A 17521-nucleotide genomic window follows, 5' to 3' on the forward strand; every position below is an offset into this window, starting at 1 on the left:
CTTGCAGGTTCAGTGAACCTATTCTAGGAAACCATATACAGAAAATTCACATCACACTATGAAAACCTCCCTGGCTTCACAGTCCACTTGTGCTAACCTCATCCTAAACACAGTGCTATTCCCTCTTGTCCTGAGAGCATGAGACAGTCAAAGGACTATATTTGCTGTTTCTTTATGAGATTCTTTTGTTCTGCTGTGCCCATCTGGAAGCTGGGCTCTGACGCATGCTGTGGGGAGGCACAGGTACGGTGTGGAGCAATTCTTTTGAACCTTGGATTGCAGCTCTTGTGACCTCACCCCCAGTGGCAGGGAAGCCAAGAACTGCCCTATAGCTTTCTCAGGTAAACCACTCACTGTTAAAACCATAAACACAACTGATTCTTTTCTTCCTGCATTTGGAAGAATGCAGGAAGTTGCAACTTGGATGCAACTTTTTCATTTACCCTACTTAGGAATTCTTAAATCCTTTGCAGTTCACCTCTAAAAGACAAAATGTGAACATTCGCAACTTCCTCCCACCTCCATGATGTCCAATTACAGAAACATACAATTAGGGATGCTAATGACAGATTATTAGGCATTAACCTATAATGCTGTGCTCCAGTAACAGCAAAAATGGGTCACTCTGTAGGTATAATTATCCTGCTTCTCCAAAAGTATACCCTAGTTGTGTCTCTTTTCTGTGATATCCCTAGTATTTCAGTATGAAGCATGGGCAGCTCTAGTTGTCTTTGGAGAATGATCTGGGACAGGTTGCTGAACTGGCTGGCACATGAACCTGGCTTTCAGAAAGACTGAACAAACTAGGTTGTAGCCCATCGTTGCAACTTCAGAGAAAAGCAGAAAAGGATTTAGGTACCTGCCTTCTTTACCCGCAGTTAGGAAGACAGACTCCATTTCATAGAGGGATAAACCAAGGGGTGGCAGGAGAAAGCTCCTTGGACAACAGGAGTGGTGTCCCCAGCCTGGCACTGGGGTGGTGCAGTAGTCTGCAGGGAAAGAGGGCGCACAGAGGGGGGAAGGTGGGCAAGCAGGAGGAAAAGAAATGCAGTACAGGCAAGCCTGCCGGATGAGACTATAATTCAAGAGCACACAAGGGAAGTGGTCTGTGGCAGTGGAGTACAAAACATGTATGATGATACCTAAAGATATAGAAATGTGCAAATGAGAGCACCCAAGAAGGGAGAAAAAGGAAATGAAACCAAAATATCTGTAGGCACCATGTGAGGCTTTGTGCTAACTGAGCAAGCCACTTGTGCTGTAGTGTATGCCCCAGGAGGTGTGATACAACTACAAGAATGAGGTGGCTGCTTAGAGTCCTTAATCATTCTATTGACTACTTTTACTTTCCTTGTTAATTAGCTAACAGCAAACACAGAAAATAAGCTTAATGCAGTGTCCTGGCTTGGCAGTAAACTTCCTCATACCTACAGCTGTCCCTTCAAAGCATTTAACTAGGGTAAGTTGCACATTCCTAGGAATCAATCCACAAGGAGACCCTAGAAGGGATCATTTCAGTGCTGGCTGAAAAGGTGTTTTGCCTCCCTAAATGCCAAATTGTGCCTTGTCAGTGCAGATCCTGCAGATCTTTGCAGATCAGTGCAGATCTTTGGTATTTCTGAATGTGGGGGCTGGGGGCACAATTTGTGCTGTTACTTCTCAGAAATAGGTAAATAGTACATTGAGACTATTTCTGTGAAAAAGGGAAAAATAAGATGTTGAAATGATGGTCCTGTTGAAACACTTCTTCTGTACTGTCCTCTCTTTGGTGACAATACTGATGATGAAGGTATTTTGTAGACAGTGAGTATCAAGAAGCTGTCTCTAAAATGTTGTCCTGGCATGTTGTTAGTATAGAAATTGGCTCACACCCAGACGCCTTATGGATCTTTCAAGATCAATGGATGGGCAAGAGAGCAAGAATGTGAAATGCAGGTGTGTGCTTGTGCGTGGTTTGCCTGACATTACCCTCATCTCCTGTACTTCCATGACTGCCTGGGTGGCTTGCAGAAAAGCTGAACCTGGGGCTGACTCAAATCCCACCAGCCCAAGGGAGAGTTTATTTGCAGAAGGGTTAGGCAACAGTTCCTGTCTTGAAGTGAGATGCTCAGGTCCATGTTCAGGCCTATTGATAAAAATTTTAATTTAATAGTTGTCTCTTGCCACACATATTTAGTGTGTCATGCAAACATCTCAGGACCACAGTGGTTCAAAGTGGTTTGAAGGCTCCCAGCTGCTTATATTGGTGGCCTGGCAATATATTGTCTTGGCCAGGTAGGTAGGCAGCGGCCCAAATTGAGATAGTGAGCAGTGATCACACTGAGCTTGCATGGATCAAGTTCCTTCTCTGACTTCAGAACTATATTATTGTTTACTATTTGGTCTGTGATAGCACCCAGAAGCTGGATGTGCTGGTGGAGCGTGGTAGTGCCAGGATGAGGAGAAGGAAAAGGAGAAGGAGGAGGAAGAAACATCTTCCTCAAAGAACCTGCAGCCCCAGATCCTTCACTTATGTCTGAGGGAAATAAAATGAATGTCTGTAGCTTGGTGGAAATGCCCCTTGCTTCATGCTACCTGCTTTTGGTGGATGTACCCAAGACAAACCTCTGCAACATGAATTTCAGAGACCAAACCAGAAAATCTGAATTTGCTGAAATAAGGGAGAATCTCATAAACCCAGCCTATTTTTAGAAGATCCTCTGTGGAGAAAACAAGTCTAATTAAAACCAGACTTCATTGTTGCAGTAACCCACCATTTCACATGTGACCCTTGGAGTCTTCCACTTCTCTGAGTTTGTTAAATCTTATTATTAACTACCTGAGTCCTGCTTAATTTCAGAGTCAAGCGTGAATCATATACAACCTCCTCCACCATTTCTTACTATTTTCAAGGCACAAAATGAGCACTGCACTTGTTATGAAGCTCTGCTCCTTAATACTCATTTTTAGAGAACATTAACTTACTATGATTTAATATCTCTTGATAAGTGTAGCTCGGTGATTTTGTGTGTGCTAATCTCCACTTAATCGTTTACCACTGCAAATAGCACAAGGGAAAAAGATGTTTTTGAAGAACAGCCTAGCTTGGAAAGTGTGCTTTTCTAATTACCAGCTGTGAAGAAATCAGTTTTTCAACTAGTTGACTTGCATACTTTTTAGTGGTATAACAGGTTCTGAGGGGAGATCACCACAGATAGCAACATGAATTTCCCTCCTCAGGAGGCAAGTGCATGTTGTATCTATAAGATTCTCCTAAATGCATTGTCTTACAGCTACTCCCTTTGTGGCAAGTGAAGTTGAGGGGGTTTGGTCCTTTCCTTTAACAGCCTCTACAATCTGCAGGCTGTAAATCGCTTTCAGAAAGGCTCAGGACAGGAGGTACACCTCTAGGCATGCCTCTGCTTCCCTTCCCTTCTCTGCTGTAGCACACTTCAGCAGAGCAGCAGATGGGAGCAGCTGACATGGTTGGCCAAAGGGCAGAAATCCTTGCTACGAGTCCTTGCCAAAACCAGCTCCTTACTATATTTCAGTCCTACATAAGCTGGCACCATTAGTATCTCCAGTGTCATCATTCAGAAATCATCAGCAACTGCATGCTGAGATGCTCAAGGGTTTGGATACACCACCTGGACATTCATACAGCAAGGGACCATAATGGCAGGGGAGGGGAGCAACAGCCCCCTCACAGAGAGGCACTGGATTCCAAAGACACCTCTGTCCTTGCTTTTGGAAGCTAACGGGGAACTGTGGGATCAAAGAGAAGGTTTGCAAGGTCTTGAGAGACTTGTTAAAACGCGTAGCTCTGAACCTCTTCCCGCAATGTGCTGTCATGGGACTGGCTTGGGAAAAGAGCTGAGAAACAAGTGGGAGGAGAGCATGAAGGGCTAGCCTGGGGATGGGATGGTCCAGCCTGCAGTTTTCCCACTGTGACTGAAAGCAAGCAACAGAGATCTTCTCCCTGTTACATCAGTTAGGACCTTCACAGAGCTAGTGTGGGCTGTGCACCTCAGCCCCTCACATCCCTGCCTCAGCAGGGCCAGCAATAGTGACAGCAGCAGTGACAACTGCAGGCAGGGTCAGCGCATCAGGAGCAGCCAGGAGTGCTGCATGAGGAAGTAGTGCTTGCTGGGATCACCACTTCTCTGCTGCCAAGCTTCCTTGCCAGATGGCACTGCCTTGGCACAGCACCGTCAGGGCACTTGTGGCCCCTGACCTGCTGTGAGCAGAGCTGGTGATGAGCGTGTGAGCACATTACTGATCAGCACAAAGCTTCTCTTACTTTCCCTTGTTTGGGTGTGAGCAGACTGCAAGACTTAACAAACCTCAAACCCCTAACAGTGGGTTGCAGAGCTTCTGATTTCCACCCTTTGCTAAGGAAATCCCCTGAACCTTGGTCAAAACTTCCTCACTGGTGGAAGAGCTCCACATCTTCCCACTTTTATTCAACGTGTCAGCAGCATCTCCCACCCTCAGACCCTGAATTTCATCACAAAGCAAATTTTGCCTGGCTGACACTTTGAAAGGGGCAAAATAAATACCGCAGGTCACAGCCTGTGCTATCTGATCCACCCTCCAGATTTACCACCTTTTCCCCCTTGCTGTTATGCTCTGTTGGTGTCAGATCCTGCCTGGCTATATCTTACAGAAACTTGTTTATTGATCAGATTTTGCAGTTTGAGGGGGAGAAATAATGTTATAAATTGCAATCTAAGGAAGGTTGCAAACACAAATGGGCTAGCAGCTTTGCTGTTGCTTGTAAAACCACTGGTACCGTTTCTCTGTAAAGACACACTTGTACTTCCTCTGCTGCAACTCCTCACACTGCTCAAGTTCCCCAGAGGAAGTGAAAAAGAAAACTCAGAGATGCAGATCAGTGAGAGATGACTGTACCAGTGGCACAATTTGGGGATTTTGGGGCATAAAGTACGTATAATGCCCACGTGCTTCTCGGAGTTACTACCATTACTAGCCATCCAGAAATGTGAAGTAAGTTAAAGAGTAAACTTACTTAAACATTAAGAGCTCTTACAGTCAAGTGAACTAGTTAATAAGGAAAGCCTTCAACTAAGGAGAAGCATACATTATAATTGAATGCTATTGCTGGTAGAGTAGTAGATGAAAGTTGGACCTGGGTTGCATTAATGGTTTCCCTTGGGCTAGAGGATGCAGGAGATGGGCATGTCAGAAGAGCAATGAGAAGAGGAGGCTGCCCATATCACCCTGACCTGTCCATGATGGGAAAGAGTCCTGATATTTGCTTCTCCATCCCCTCTAAACTGTGGTTGTCAGCTGAGCAATACCTGACTAACACATACCTGAGGGATGCTAGAAGAGGTTTTCACAACAGGACTCAAACAGCCTTGCCCAGGTTACATTTCTGTAACTGGTTTGGGCCTTGGTTTATTAACCAGCTCTCACTGAGTGCAACACTTAAGTCACACCATTGTGGCACTGAGGCATGAAGCCTTTGGGATTAGAAACCTACAGCTTCCCCAAGTGTTCAGCTGTCTGCATGCCTACATCAAAAAGGGCAACCTTTTTGCTAGCTTTTCTTTCTTTCTTTCCTTTATTTATTTATTTTTAAACTGTTGTCAGGACCGTTCCTCCCTGACATCCTAGCTATGAGACAAGCAACAGCATTAAGTCGATACTCTGATGCTTGGTCAAGTCCCATCCTGCCACAGCCTGAAGCAACATGCTACTCTCCACTAACAATTCAGCTCAACTCCTACTAACCTGTGTAGGCAGGAGCATTAGCTCAGGATCTTCAGGCCACAGAGTCACCTTCGTAGAATGTTTTGGGTTGGACAGGACCTTAAAGCTCATCCACTTCCAACCCCCGCCATGGGCAGGGACACCTTCCACTAGAGCAGGTTGCTCCAAGCCCTGTCCAACCTGGCCTTGAACACTGCTGGGGATGGGGCAGCCACAGCTGCTCTGGGCAACCTGTGCCAGTGTCTAGTGAAAAATTTCTTCCTTATCTCTAGTCTAAATCACCCCTGTCAGTTTAAAGCCATTCCGCCTTGTCATGTCACTACCTGCCCTTGTAAAAAGTCTTTCTCCAGTTTCATGTAGGCCCTTTCAGGTACTGGAAGACTGTTATAAGGTCTTCCCTGAGCCTTCCCACCCAATCCATGGAAACGCATAGTGGGTTGACTTTCTCAGAGGTGTTTCTTACTCTGCTGGGTCATGCATTCAAATGCCAAAATTGTGATTCATTAGAAGGTCAAGCTTGGGCTGGGGGGCTGCAGGAAGGAAGAGAAATAGCTTGCAAAATCCTTCCTGTTTACCCATGGCTTGGGAATAAAAACAACACAACAGAATACACACACCCTGGCTCCATTATCTTCGCTGGCACAGCACTGGCTTGGCTCTGTCCCTCGCCACTCCAGGCCAAATCCAGCCCTGCCGTGAGCGTGTTTACTTGAGAGGAGTTTACTCAAGAGAGAAATCCATTCCCCGAAGCCTGAATGCTTGCAGTGTGCGAGTGAGCACACAGGCACCCGGAGCCCCCGTGACAATGTGGCTCTGGCCCCTGGCCACACCAGGGAGGTCATTTTCTTCTCGGCAATTAGCAAAGTAGTGGCATCACTAAAAGAAGTTGAATAAACACATTCAACCCGGCTGGGTCCCCGCTTTGCTCTGTTCTCACCACCCTTCCTTCTGGGCACACTGTGGGGCCCCAGTGAGGAAGAGCCCCATGTACTGTGCTTTCATTCAGGCCTGGTTGGAAAGGGCTTTTAGGAAAGAGAAGGAAGGGGGGAGGGATAACCCTTTAGCTTTCTTCTTTTACAACAAATGTCTTCCTTTTTTTCTTTTCAGGGAAGAAAAATGCCAGCTTCTCTAAGAAAACTGCAGCAAATGGCTATTTTCATGGGACTGTTCAGCGGCGGGGGATGCATCGTGATGTATAATCTTATGCAAAGTAAGCCTTGCTGCTGTTAGCAACCTTATTTCTCCTCTGCCCCTTTCATTTGCTTTTGTGTAGTGGGGAAAATAGCAGCATGCAAGACATGAAAAGCAGATGAAGTTAAGGGAAGTGTGGCTGAGCCTCTGGGTTCTGCTTCTGTTGGCTCCACTTTGTTCAGCTTCAGAGCTGCTGCTCTCCCAAGTGCTGTTGCACACATTTCCAGAGGTATTGCATAGGGAGGAGGCTGTCATGGTCAGGAGAAAGTCTGGTTTCTGAAGGCGAGGGCAAAATAGATGCTTAGGCAGTAACACAGGTTTCATTTCTTACTGAGATTTTACAACTGGGGAGGAAGAGAGGACCATCTGCGAGAAGGTATTAATGTCTAGTGGTTTTATCTGTAAATCTCTGTGGGGCAGGCCCTAAACACAGCATGCCTGTGAAGTGCTAAGACACCATTACTTTCTCCTGAATGAAGGGCAGATAAGAGCACTCAGTATCAAGAAGACTAGGACAAGGAAAGAAAAGCTAGACAGGTGATGTTGCTATATATAGACAGCTCTAGTTGCTGTGTGTCTTAGACCATGAATCTGAGTTATTAGTCCAAATGATAGATGCTTATTTTATGTAAAATTATTTCTAGATATTTAGCATCAGACCAGAAACGGGCTTTGCCTCTCTCAGGGGGTGCTATATGCCTCTCTGCCCTATGCCTCTCCCTTGCTGGAGCTATCAAATGATACTGCTTTTGACCTGCCCCTGTATCAGAGGATGCTGCCAGAAAAGCGTAGCCAAGCCTGTTCCTCAAGCCCTCAGATAAGCTCTGAAACCTCCCCTTCATTTTACACATATTAATAGCAAATCAGACAAGGCTGGAAAGCAGGCTTTAATTTTAGGCAGCTCATGCCCTCCAGCTCTGAAGTACATGACAGACATATGATCCTCTTACGCTTAAAATACCAAATCTGGCTTTAACAAGGACATTAGCATTTTTTAATTTTCAGCTTCAGCATTGTTGTCTGGCAAGGGGGAAGTCACCCCCTGTGCTATACAAAAGTCAAAGTGCTCATTCCCTACATCACTTAGCTGTGCGATCAAGTGGTGCAAAACAGCAGCTAAGTCTTGCTCTGTTGTGGTGTCAGTGGCCACTGAGTAGCCGTCTGATACAAACCAACCAGGCTGTTGAAAGGACACTTTCTAGCGCAAAGTGTGCCTCTTTATAGCCTCTAACAAAGGACCCTTCTATTGGCCCACACTCATGGCTGTCCAGTTCCTTCTACCCAATGCACAGAACTGGCCCATGCTGGAAACTGTGAGGAGCAAGTGGCTTCCATTATGGTGGGAGCAGGGGAAGAGGGGGTCTTCTCTCCCTTAAGGTTGAAGGAAAGCTTGTATGTGTGATCTCTGAAAGCAAGCACTCAGGTAATCCTATTTCTACTCACTGTGTTCACCTCCACACCCTCCTTGTGGGAGCAGTCTCCCAGGCCAACCCCAGGATCATTTCAGCTCTCCTACTGAAACACACATGGATAAACAGATTAGTCAGGCATTTTATGTCCAATACTAACAAGAAACAGCTGAGAAGGAGCACCAGGAAACTCAAACCTGTTTCCCCTTCAGCCTGTAGGATGAGTGCAGCCTACTTCTAACATCACCTGGGTGACTGCTTGCCATGATCCATAGGCACTAAATGACTCCTGTGCTGCAACCTCTTTACCTGGAGCTACTTAGGGTGGCCCAGGGGACCAGGGAGGACCAGTGCAGGCTGCAGGCTAGTAAAGCTGTTCCCATGCCAACTGAATGCTGCCTGCTCACAGGGAATGCCTCTTATTAGGGAGTGGGGGCAGCATCCTTCTGCCTCATGCTCCAAGAGTAATACAGGCAAGAGAGCAGGAAACAAACCTTACACTTTGTTTTAAACTGTGGAAGGCAAGAGCAAAGTTGTCTGAGTAGGGTTTTGATATGTTTGGGTTAACTCTGCCCTTCTTGATGTCAAGTGAGTGAAGTTAGGCTGCAGCAAAGTGCATGTAGAAATCCCAGCAGGCAAGCCTTAAATCTGTTTATCAGTAAATCTCTGCCTCCATAAGGAGGGTCGGCAAGTTTCCAGCCTCACAGCTCAGCATTGTCCATTGGTGACCATTGCACAGCTTTTCCCAGCTATACATAGCAACCAGACATTGATAAACAGCAATTACCACAATTGTCCTCCATATGCCAACACTGCAGAGTCCAGCCTACTTAGCTATTGTTGCTGCTTGACCATTAACTCTAATGGTGCTTCTCTAATGGCCTCTCTTTTAATGTATCCATCAGTAGAGTTGCAGCTTCCTGGCTGCCACTTGAAAAGCTGTTATCAAGACCACAGCAAGAGTTTCACAGTATTAGCAGCTGTTCCAGTCTCACACTAATGCCTGCAAAATATTTTCCGTTCTTAAAGTATTTTCTGAATCTCCTTTGTAAAGAAAATTTGAATTACCCTCAGAACATTTTCACCTACTCACCCTTATGCCTTTTTTTACCCCCCTTTTTCTGTTCCTTTTAGATGACATACAAATGTATGAAAAGCAGGGAGACACAGGCACAAGCTGAACTGTGTATCAGTACGGAACAGGCTGTATTCAGAGTCCTCTTCACTTAAGTGAGCTGAGCACTGCTCCTCTGATGTAAGGGTGTGTTTCCTCCTTCTGCCAAATTTCTCTTAATTAATAGTTTTGGACTGCTTTTCAGGAAGGGTGGGATAGTCTAGAGGAAATGTCTTCTTTTAAGTCATTTTTACTCATTTTTGGATTTTAAGTGAACAGTTCTAACTACCCCGTTTCTCCCACCCAGAAGGTTTTGCCAGGACCCAGTACTACCAGCAGGCTCTGGAGCAACTGAATAGCAATCCTGATGCTCTGGAAGCCCTGGGTGCCCTCCCTCTCAAGGTTCATAACATTCGACTGACAGATGGGAGTAACCGTGTGGACACACAAAGAGCACAGGTAATGCTGGGAGGTGGTGTCACAGGGTGGCTTCCCAAGGCACTGGGTGACAAGATCAGCTGGGGGATTTGCAGCAGGTCACGAGTCACTTTGGGACACTGGAAGGCAGTAGGATGGGATGCGAGTTGATTTAGAAGAGGAACAGGTTTCTAGAGCATAAATTATGCTCCAGTATGGGGGACTGGATACAGCATGAGCAGCACCTTTATGTTACGCTCTGTGGGCAGATCACAGAATGCCAAGTGACCTCCCAAGTCAGTCGATCACCCTCCTGCTACTGTAACCCAGGAAATCGTTTTCAGAAACATATCAGATCTAGCTTTAAAATAGCAGCTGCCTCCCTCTCCCTCCTGGATACATCCCACACTATTTTTTAAATCTTTGTTCAGAACAGTTTTATAGCTGCCTCTGAGCTACGCTGTGGTGCAGCACAAATGGGGTGGTTTTTAAAAGCATTGTAAGCCTGTGCCACGGAGCACAGCTGCCAGGGCTGAGCACTTGGGTTACATAGTGACTGGAGAATGCTGTGCTGGGTTCTGAAGTATTGCAAAAGTCTGCCTTGCATCAGCCCAGGGCTGGGCCAAGGCAAACCTCACAAACACAGGTCCACTTCCACTCTGGCTTGCTGCCTGAAAAGACCTTTTCCATCAGTGCTTTTACCCCTTAATCCAGGACTTCCCTAGTTTGCTGGTGATGCAGAACATCCTTAGTGACCTCTCCAGGTCCCTCATTGGAGGATCTTGTCACATTTGCCTCATTTTATTCCTCCTAATGAGTAGTTTGAGTCCTGGGGACCAAGTGAGGACATTAAGGAATGGGGCAGACGGCACAGCAAAGAAGAGGGGCTGTCAGGGCAAGAAAAATCAACCTTGAAACCAATTCATGTAAAATTCCACTTTCCATCTAACTCCAGCCAGGCTTCACCCACATGTTACCCAAGCCAAAACATTTCCCAGTTTCCCAGGTATTCAAGATTCTATCAGGAAACATTTCTAAATCCATAAATGTGCAAAACCCACGATCTCTTATGCTGAGTGAAAAGAAAAGAACCTGTCCCGCTGACGTTCTCCTATGTCACTGTTTAAGAATGCTGGTCGCTTGGGTGACTCAGGGTGAGGTCAGACCCTGCCTTCTGCCGACCTCACCCAAGACACGAACCACCAACTTTCTTCTCTGCTTTTTCATGCTCCTGAGCACTCATGTTCTTGTGAAATAAACTGGTTAATCATCATTAATGATTTTATCATAGATTGATTTACTGACTCCACAACATCCCCAGCTCCAGGGCCTGCTGGAGAACCCCTGGCATTTTCTCTTTGTGATTGCAATACCACCAGCAAACATTACACCTGAAACCTTTCTCTTATTCAAACATTAGACCAAGTACAATTAGCTGTGGTCAATGCTATAGCTTCTAACTTTGTTAAACAAGAGAGTAGTAGGATTTGTGACACTGAGAAAAATCATTGACCTCCCGATTGCCTTGATTCACATCTAGGGGCTGATCTGTAGAGGATCTCAACCTACGGGTTTGTTGTGGTTATGGGAAGCTCTAACAGTGCAGGTCACCTCTGGATCACCATGCACTTTGGTAGGGAAAGGTGTTTGCTCATAAATATTTCAGAGAGCAAGTGGTTTTCCCTGGGGGTTGCAGCTGTAACAGTACATTCTTTCAGCAGAGAGAGATTAATGCATGGCAGAGCAGGCATACTTGTATAGCCATGCACATGTTAGCCATTAGAAAACACAGTGAAACTCTGAAATACAGTAAAAAAATTACACTAGAGTTTAAAGTAAAAAGAAGGTGTTGTATCTTTGACTGTAAAAGGAGTAAATGTCCATTTCATAACATGCTCCACTGAATCTTTGCCATACTTTTACATTTGCAGATAAAGTTACCAGTATCTGGAACAAAATCAGCAGGGTACCTCTACATTAACTCAGAGATGGACCATTCCCGCCAATGGTGCGTACTGGTGGGGGGTACCAGGGGAGAAATTTCAGGAGAAAAGAGTGGAGCAGGATATTTGCTTTAGTCATCTGTGTTGCTGAGCTCATATACACAAAGGAAGCAGAAATTCATGTCTGAAGGTCTTGTGAAAGGTTATTACCGTCATTACAGCAAAAATGTAAATTAGTTGAGAATTACATTGGATTCATCCCCATGAATACAAATAGAAGGAACAACACAAGCCATTCATTTGTGTGAAATGTGTTCTGCAAACTGTAGCTCAGTGTACATACAAATACTGTGAGCCAAGGTAACATTGTCCCCAAGGAGGCACAGAGGCCATTGAACAGCAGTCCTACTTCCAGTCTAGTATTAGGTATTGCAGTAAGGAAATCACCCATTATATCAGAGCCTATCAAGGTGAGCTAAAGTCATGCAGGATGGTTGTAGGGGGTTTTTTTCAAGTTATCTGATAAACACTGTCCTTACAGTAACAAAGCATGTGTTAGATACACATCCTTCTGGATATCCTGATTCCACATTATATAGTGGCAACTTTACATTTTTGTAGTGCTGAAGCCTGAAAACCCCCTTTGTCAAGGGTAAACTGATTTCTAGAACTGAGCAAATAATTACTACATGAATTCAAAGTCCATCTTCTATTGCAAAAGAGGAAAGTTTATTAGACACACATCTGTTCACATGTACTTGTTACTGGAATTTGTTAGGCATTTCTGTTAGCTCTATTTAGAAACCCAAAGCTACAACATTTTTACTCGGCTGCCACCAGCCATATGGTAATGTTTTCTTTTCATAATTAGATGAGCATTACTTAATAGACTTCTCTTCTAAGTAAGTATGGGAAATTAGGTGTAAAATGATGGGAAGAAGATGCTAGGCTGGGACTTCAGAGTCTCAGGGCCAGGCCTTCTCCCTTGTGACCAGAGATACCGCCAGAGGTGCCCAGCCCCCTCTCTTGCACACCTATGCTTCCCTGGGGCCTGGGCTCTGATGTCCTCACTCCTCCTTATCCCTTCCCCACAAATGGAGGGAAATAACAGTTCCCTCTTGCATTACCAAGTTACTGTGAAGACAACTGAAGATTACAAGATGTTAAACTACAGCAGTAATTAAAGTACATACACCTCTGAGTGTTCTTTTACAGTGAGCTCTCCATGCATTTCTGCAGGCTTAAAAGGAGGGGATTAAAAAAAACACCCAACAAAAAAACATTCATCAGACTCAACCATCTTGCTTACATGTGCAGAGCTCCGCACAGCTAGGCAGGACTTGGTGTCCTTGCTGAGGAGCTAAGAGTGAGATGTCTGGTTCCCATCTGGTCCACGAAAAAGAGCTCCTGAAGTCCCAGTAGGAATAACAAACTCATCCTGGTGTGGCTCTGCAGGGCATGCATGTTGGCATTTCTAGTGGAGACCTGAGAGGCAGCCAGGCTGATACACACACAGTCAAATGACAGCAGGTGGTGAACACACTGCTCTGTGCAAGAGGGGTTAAGGCTCCAAAGCCACTGAATGCTGTTGTGTGAGTGCACAGTCTGTCCATAGTGGTTTATTTATTTAGGTAGTTGTTAAAGAAGAGGACAACTGGGAAAAAAGGGAAATTTGGAGTGTATGAGCTGGTTTGGATCTGGAAGAGGAGAGGAAGCATTCACTCTGCACAGGAATGGGGAAGGTGCCCCGAGGCAATAGTGACCAAGGCATCAGTCCTGCAAAATGACACTTGTCTGCCCTGAAGCAAATGGAGGGAAGGGCTAGGACTCCATGCCAGGCGGAGTGAGCAGTTACTCCTTCAAGCCCTGATATAAGAAGGGCAGTTGCTTGTCCCAAGTCAGATGGGGGCAGAGGGTTGGCAAGCAAAAAGCCCTGTTGCAGACCCATCGCACAGCCTCGTTACCCAATTGTGTACTCAGCACCGACTCCAGCAAAAGCAGAACTGGGTGAGCGCCAGGAGCTTTGGAAAAAAAAGCCCAAACCTATCTCAGTACCCCAAAATAATAGTCCTTCCCAGCTGGAAAAGCAGCATGAGCAGTCTCACTGAAGTGGGTTTGAAACAAGGCTTAGAGAAAGGAAAAGGCTCCCACTTGGTCTCCAAACAACACAGTTTTCCTTCTCCTTTGAGTAACCACTGTCATACCCTGTCAGGGTTTCAGCAGTCACACTGAGTGATCACACAGTGTTCAAACTCCTCCAAGCCAGGATAATTCCTTAGCAACGCAGTCTGGCTCCAAGGCTGGAGAGGAGTGGAGCAAGGAATGCACCCACAGGATGGATAGGAAGAAAGGCACGGGGTTGGGGGAGGAATGTCCTATCTAAAAATAGCTGGCAGGATTTTATCCAAATTGCATCCAATAAGAACACACATCCCAGACCTCTAAATCTGGGCTGTGCTATGCTATTAGGGAAAACAGCTTTCAGAAGCTGGCACTCACAAGCCAAGTTTTAAAGCACTTGAGAGAATCTTTAAAAGCAATGAATGCATGGAATTACTTGTTTCTCCATGCCAGCTGTTTGTAATCTGACTTTACTACTATATTAACAGTGATTGAAACAAGTTAAAAATCTCTTTTGGTTTGTGTCAGCTGGTGCCTTCAGGATGTCACCTTGAAACTGCGGGATGGGCAGAATATTCCTGTTTACCACTCCCCAGTGGAGAGCATCAGTGTTCAAGAAGGCTAAAAATCAAATGCAGCTGCTTCTCCACCTCCCACTGAGCTGAAGGAGTCATTAATCGATCGCATCCCACTGTGCCCATGAATGTACACCGCTGTCACAAGTGACAGTTTCACTTAAGTGGGTGCTCAGGACAATTTATCTGAGATTGACCTCATAATTGTAATTTCTTTCTTTTGCTGGTTTACTCATCTGTTCAGCAGAGCCTAAAATAAAGATATTGCAAAAGACTCACTGTTCCAAAGAAGTCATGTGCTGTTCCCTGTGTGTGCTGGGATTATGAATCTGAAATATAACAAACTGCCAGGGTGCTGGGTTGACCCTGGCTGGCCACCAGCTGCCCACCAAAGCCACTCTATCACTGCCCTCCTCAGCTGGACAGGAGAGGAAAACTACAACAAAAAGCTCATGTGTCAAGATAAGGACACGCTGAAGGTTACTCAGAACTGCTTCATATCAACACTGACCAACAGGAGATCAGGAGAGCACACTTACTTAGGGAGGAAAGCACTCAGAAGGTACAGAACATATAAACAATGCAGCAGTTAACCGACTACAAGAAGATATTTTGATTCTGCCTTGATACTGTCAATCAGGTACAGAATTGCCCATCATCAGGAGCAAGTTGAGGAATAAGCAAAAAATTCCCAACAAACCCCCAAATCCACATAATTTCTATACACCCCCAAACTGCACATTCAAACAGTTGCAAAGTTTGAGGCAGTCTGAGTGAGGAAACACAAGTAACTGCCCTGCCTTCATACCTTCAAGTACACACAAGCCATGAAGAACATCCAGAAAAAGACTATTTTGGGTCTATTTTAATGGAGCAGCTTAAGCAAGCTGCTTCTAAGGAAAGCCCAGAGCTTTCACCATTGAAATCCATTCCCCTTCTATCTCAACATCCAAATTTGAATCCCAGAAATCTACCAAAGGCCCAGGCAATGCAAAGTTTTTGGAGAGTAGTGAGTATTACATACAGAAGGGAGAGCTGGAAGTAAAGACTCACTAAAGACCAGCAAGCATCTTCGTGCTCAACAATAACCCAGCAAACTGGGCAAGATGGCTTTTGAGCAAGTCTGAAGAGCAAACACGAATGTCAAAAGAAGGAGATAAGAAAGGACCACAGCAAAGGCATCTTGGACAAACTATTTGAGAAGGAAACAGTACATACAAACTTTAGCTTGGCATTTATGGAGAGCTGCCAGGATGAAAATGCACTTGTGAGGCCTGAGCCAACCCGTATGAGTGCCCCACACATCAGGAAAGGGTGAATCAAGGCAGGACCAGTGTGTGTCAACTTTAACACTGAAATCATTGCTATCTGGTTTCACAAAACAAAATATAAAGCATGTGATTTAAAACCATCAGCCTTGCACTACTGCAGCCCATCTAGCAAGGAAACCACCTAGGAGATGTGGAGATCTGCCAGCCACCCAGTGTCTCAGAGCTTGGTCAACTCCAGCTTTTGGTCACTGAAAAAGTTTGTTGGGGAATCAAACAGTTGACAAGCAAAAGCCAAAACAACCACTTCACATCCATCAAGAAAAAGCCAAATCAAACACTTCACACTCCTCAACTACCACTTCCCTGGCTGCAGCTTTGATTTGTTACTCATCTCTAAAGAAGTTGTGGCTATGGAGAGCAATCACAGCTTATTCAGTCCATTCCCCTAACCTGGCATGGCTCTAACCAGTAACACCAGAGATTCTATTACTTTGCTTAAGGGAAGTAGAGCTTGCAAAGAGGCTCCATCTCTCACTTTTCTCCTAGAGACTCAGCAGAGCACCCTGTTAACTTTGAGCATTCCCAGTCATCCTAACCAACCCATGGGGTCATCAAAGTTGTGAGAATGGGCAGTATGACCACACCATGCCAATGTTTCTCAAATCTTTGAGCCTGGAGAAAGAAGAAAGCAATGGGTAGAACATCAACAGAATGGGACAAGAGTAAAACCACATTCAGATCCCTGCTTTTGTTCAACTACCAGCAAACACAGAATCTCTTACCTCTCGACCTCAAAGAGCCTCAGAAGCCACTTCTTCTCCATATTTGAGCTCTTTTAAGATGCACATATTCAAAGGGGCAGGGGGAGGAAGGACAGCAAACTGATGTGTTCACTGCCAAGTTGCTTTGACTGTGTGGCTCCCATTAAATACACCCACAGCCCACAGTGGCTGCTTTCAGAGGCACAGGTGCTGCAGGAGTAACCAAGAGAGCTGGAGCATGCCAGGAAAAAGAGGGGTAGCAAAGGCCTCAGAAACACCAGCAGCTGCTGAGAGCCCATATAACTTCAAGAGGACACCTGGGCACACCTCCTCCCCTGGCAGTCTTTTCATTGAAGCAGATTAGGTTGTATTTAACTTCCTTAGGTCACTGGAGCAGTAATTCTTTATAATTGGATTGTATTGCATATCACTCAATACCAATCTGGATAATCATTTAATTTTTTTAAGAAAATAATCATCTTTCGATAAAAGACCCTAAACTCCTCAGTTAAACTGCTTAAGAAAGCCATTCTTTGCTCATAGAATCATAGAATGATTAGGGTTGGAAAGGACCTTAAGATCATCAAGTTCCATCACAGAAGGGTTAAGGTCATCTCCATCTCTGGGGATCATCTAGCCCAAGTGTTTCACACACAGTAGGGTCAATGAGAGCAGATTGCCTGGGACTGCACACAGCCAGGTTTTGAAGACCTCCAAGGATGGAGACTCCACAACCTCTGTACCAGTGTTCAACCATTCTCACAGTGAAGAAAGCTTTTTCTTAACATGCAAACAGTATTTCCTGTGTTTCAGTGTGTGCCCATTGCCTCTTGTCCTTCCACTGGGCACCACTGAGAAGAACCTGGCTCTGTCCTCTTTACTCTTCCCAGCAGGTATTTACACACATTGGTAAAACCCCTCCCTGAGCATTCTGTTCTCCAGGCTGACAACCCCAGGTCTCAGCCTCATTAGCTGCAATCCTTTAATTGTCTTAATCATTTTCA

The 17521-nt window shown here is 45.3% G+C and overlaps 1 protein-coding gene across 8 annotated transcripts in view; it reads left to right on the top strand.

Annotated features, from left to right (window-relative positions):
• The window catches only part of LOC136007655 (cytochrome c oxidase assembly factor 1 homolog), a 52335-nt gene extending 37576 nt beyond the window's left edge, over positions 1-14759 (top strand). For 3 of the 8 annotated variants that reach the window (XM_065665683.1, XM_065665686.1, XM_065665684.1), the window contains 4 exons: positions 6823-6925; positions 9737-9888; positions 11778-11854; positions 14439-14759. In XM_065665683.1, the coding sequence (XP_065521755.1) occupies positions 6832-6925; positions 9737-9888; positions 11778-11854; positions 14439-14535 (420 nt within the window). In that variant the 5' untranslated portion in view covers positions 6823-6831 and the 3' untranslated portion in view covers positions 14536-14759. Of the gene's footprint in view, positions 1-6454; positions 6553-6578; positions 6727-6819; positions 6926-9736; positions 9889-11777; positions 11855-14438 lie in introns of those variants that run through there. The other 5 variants (XM_065665688.1, XM_065665689.1, XM_065665690.1 and 2 more) reach the window with 5 other exon arrangements.
• The last annotated feature ends 2762 nt before the right edge of the window (positions 14760-17521 follow it).

Source organism: Lathamus discolor, chromosome 2 (genome assembly GCF_037157495.1).
Source record: "Lathamus discolor isolate bLatDis1 chromosome 2, bLatDis1.hap1, whole genome shotgun sequence".
In the NCBI taxonomy this organism is placed as follows: domain Eukaryota; kingdom Metazoa; phylum Chordata; class Aves; order Psittaciformes; family Psittacidae; genus Lathamus; species Lathamus discolor.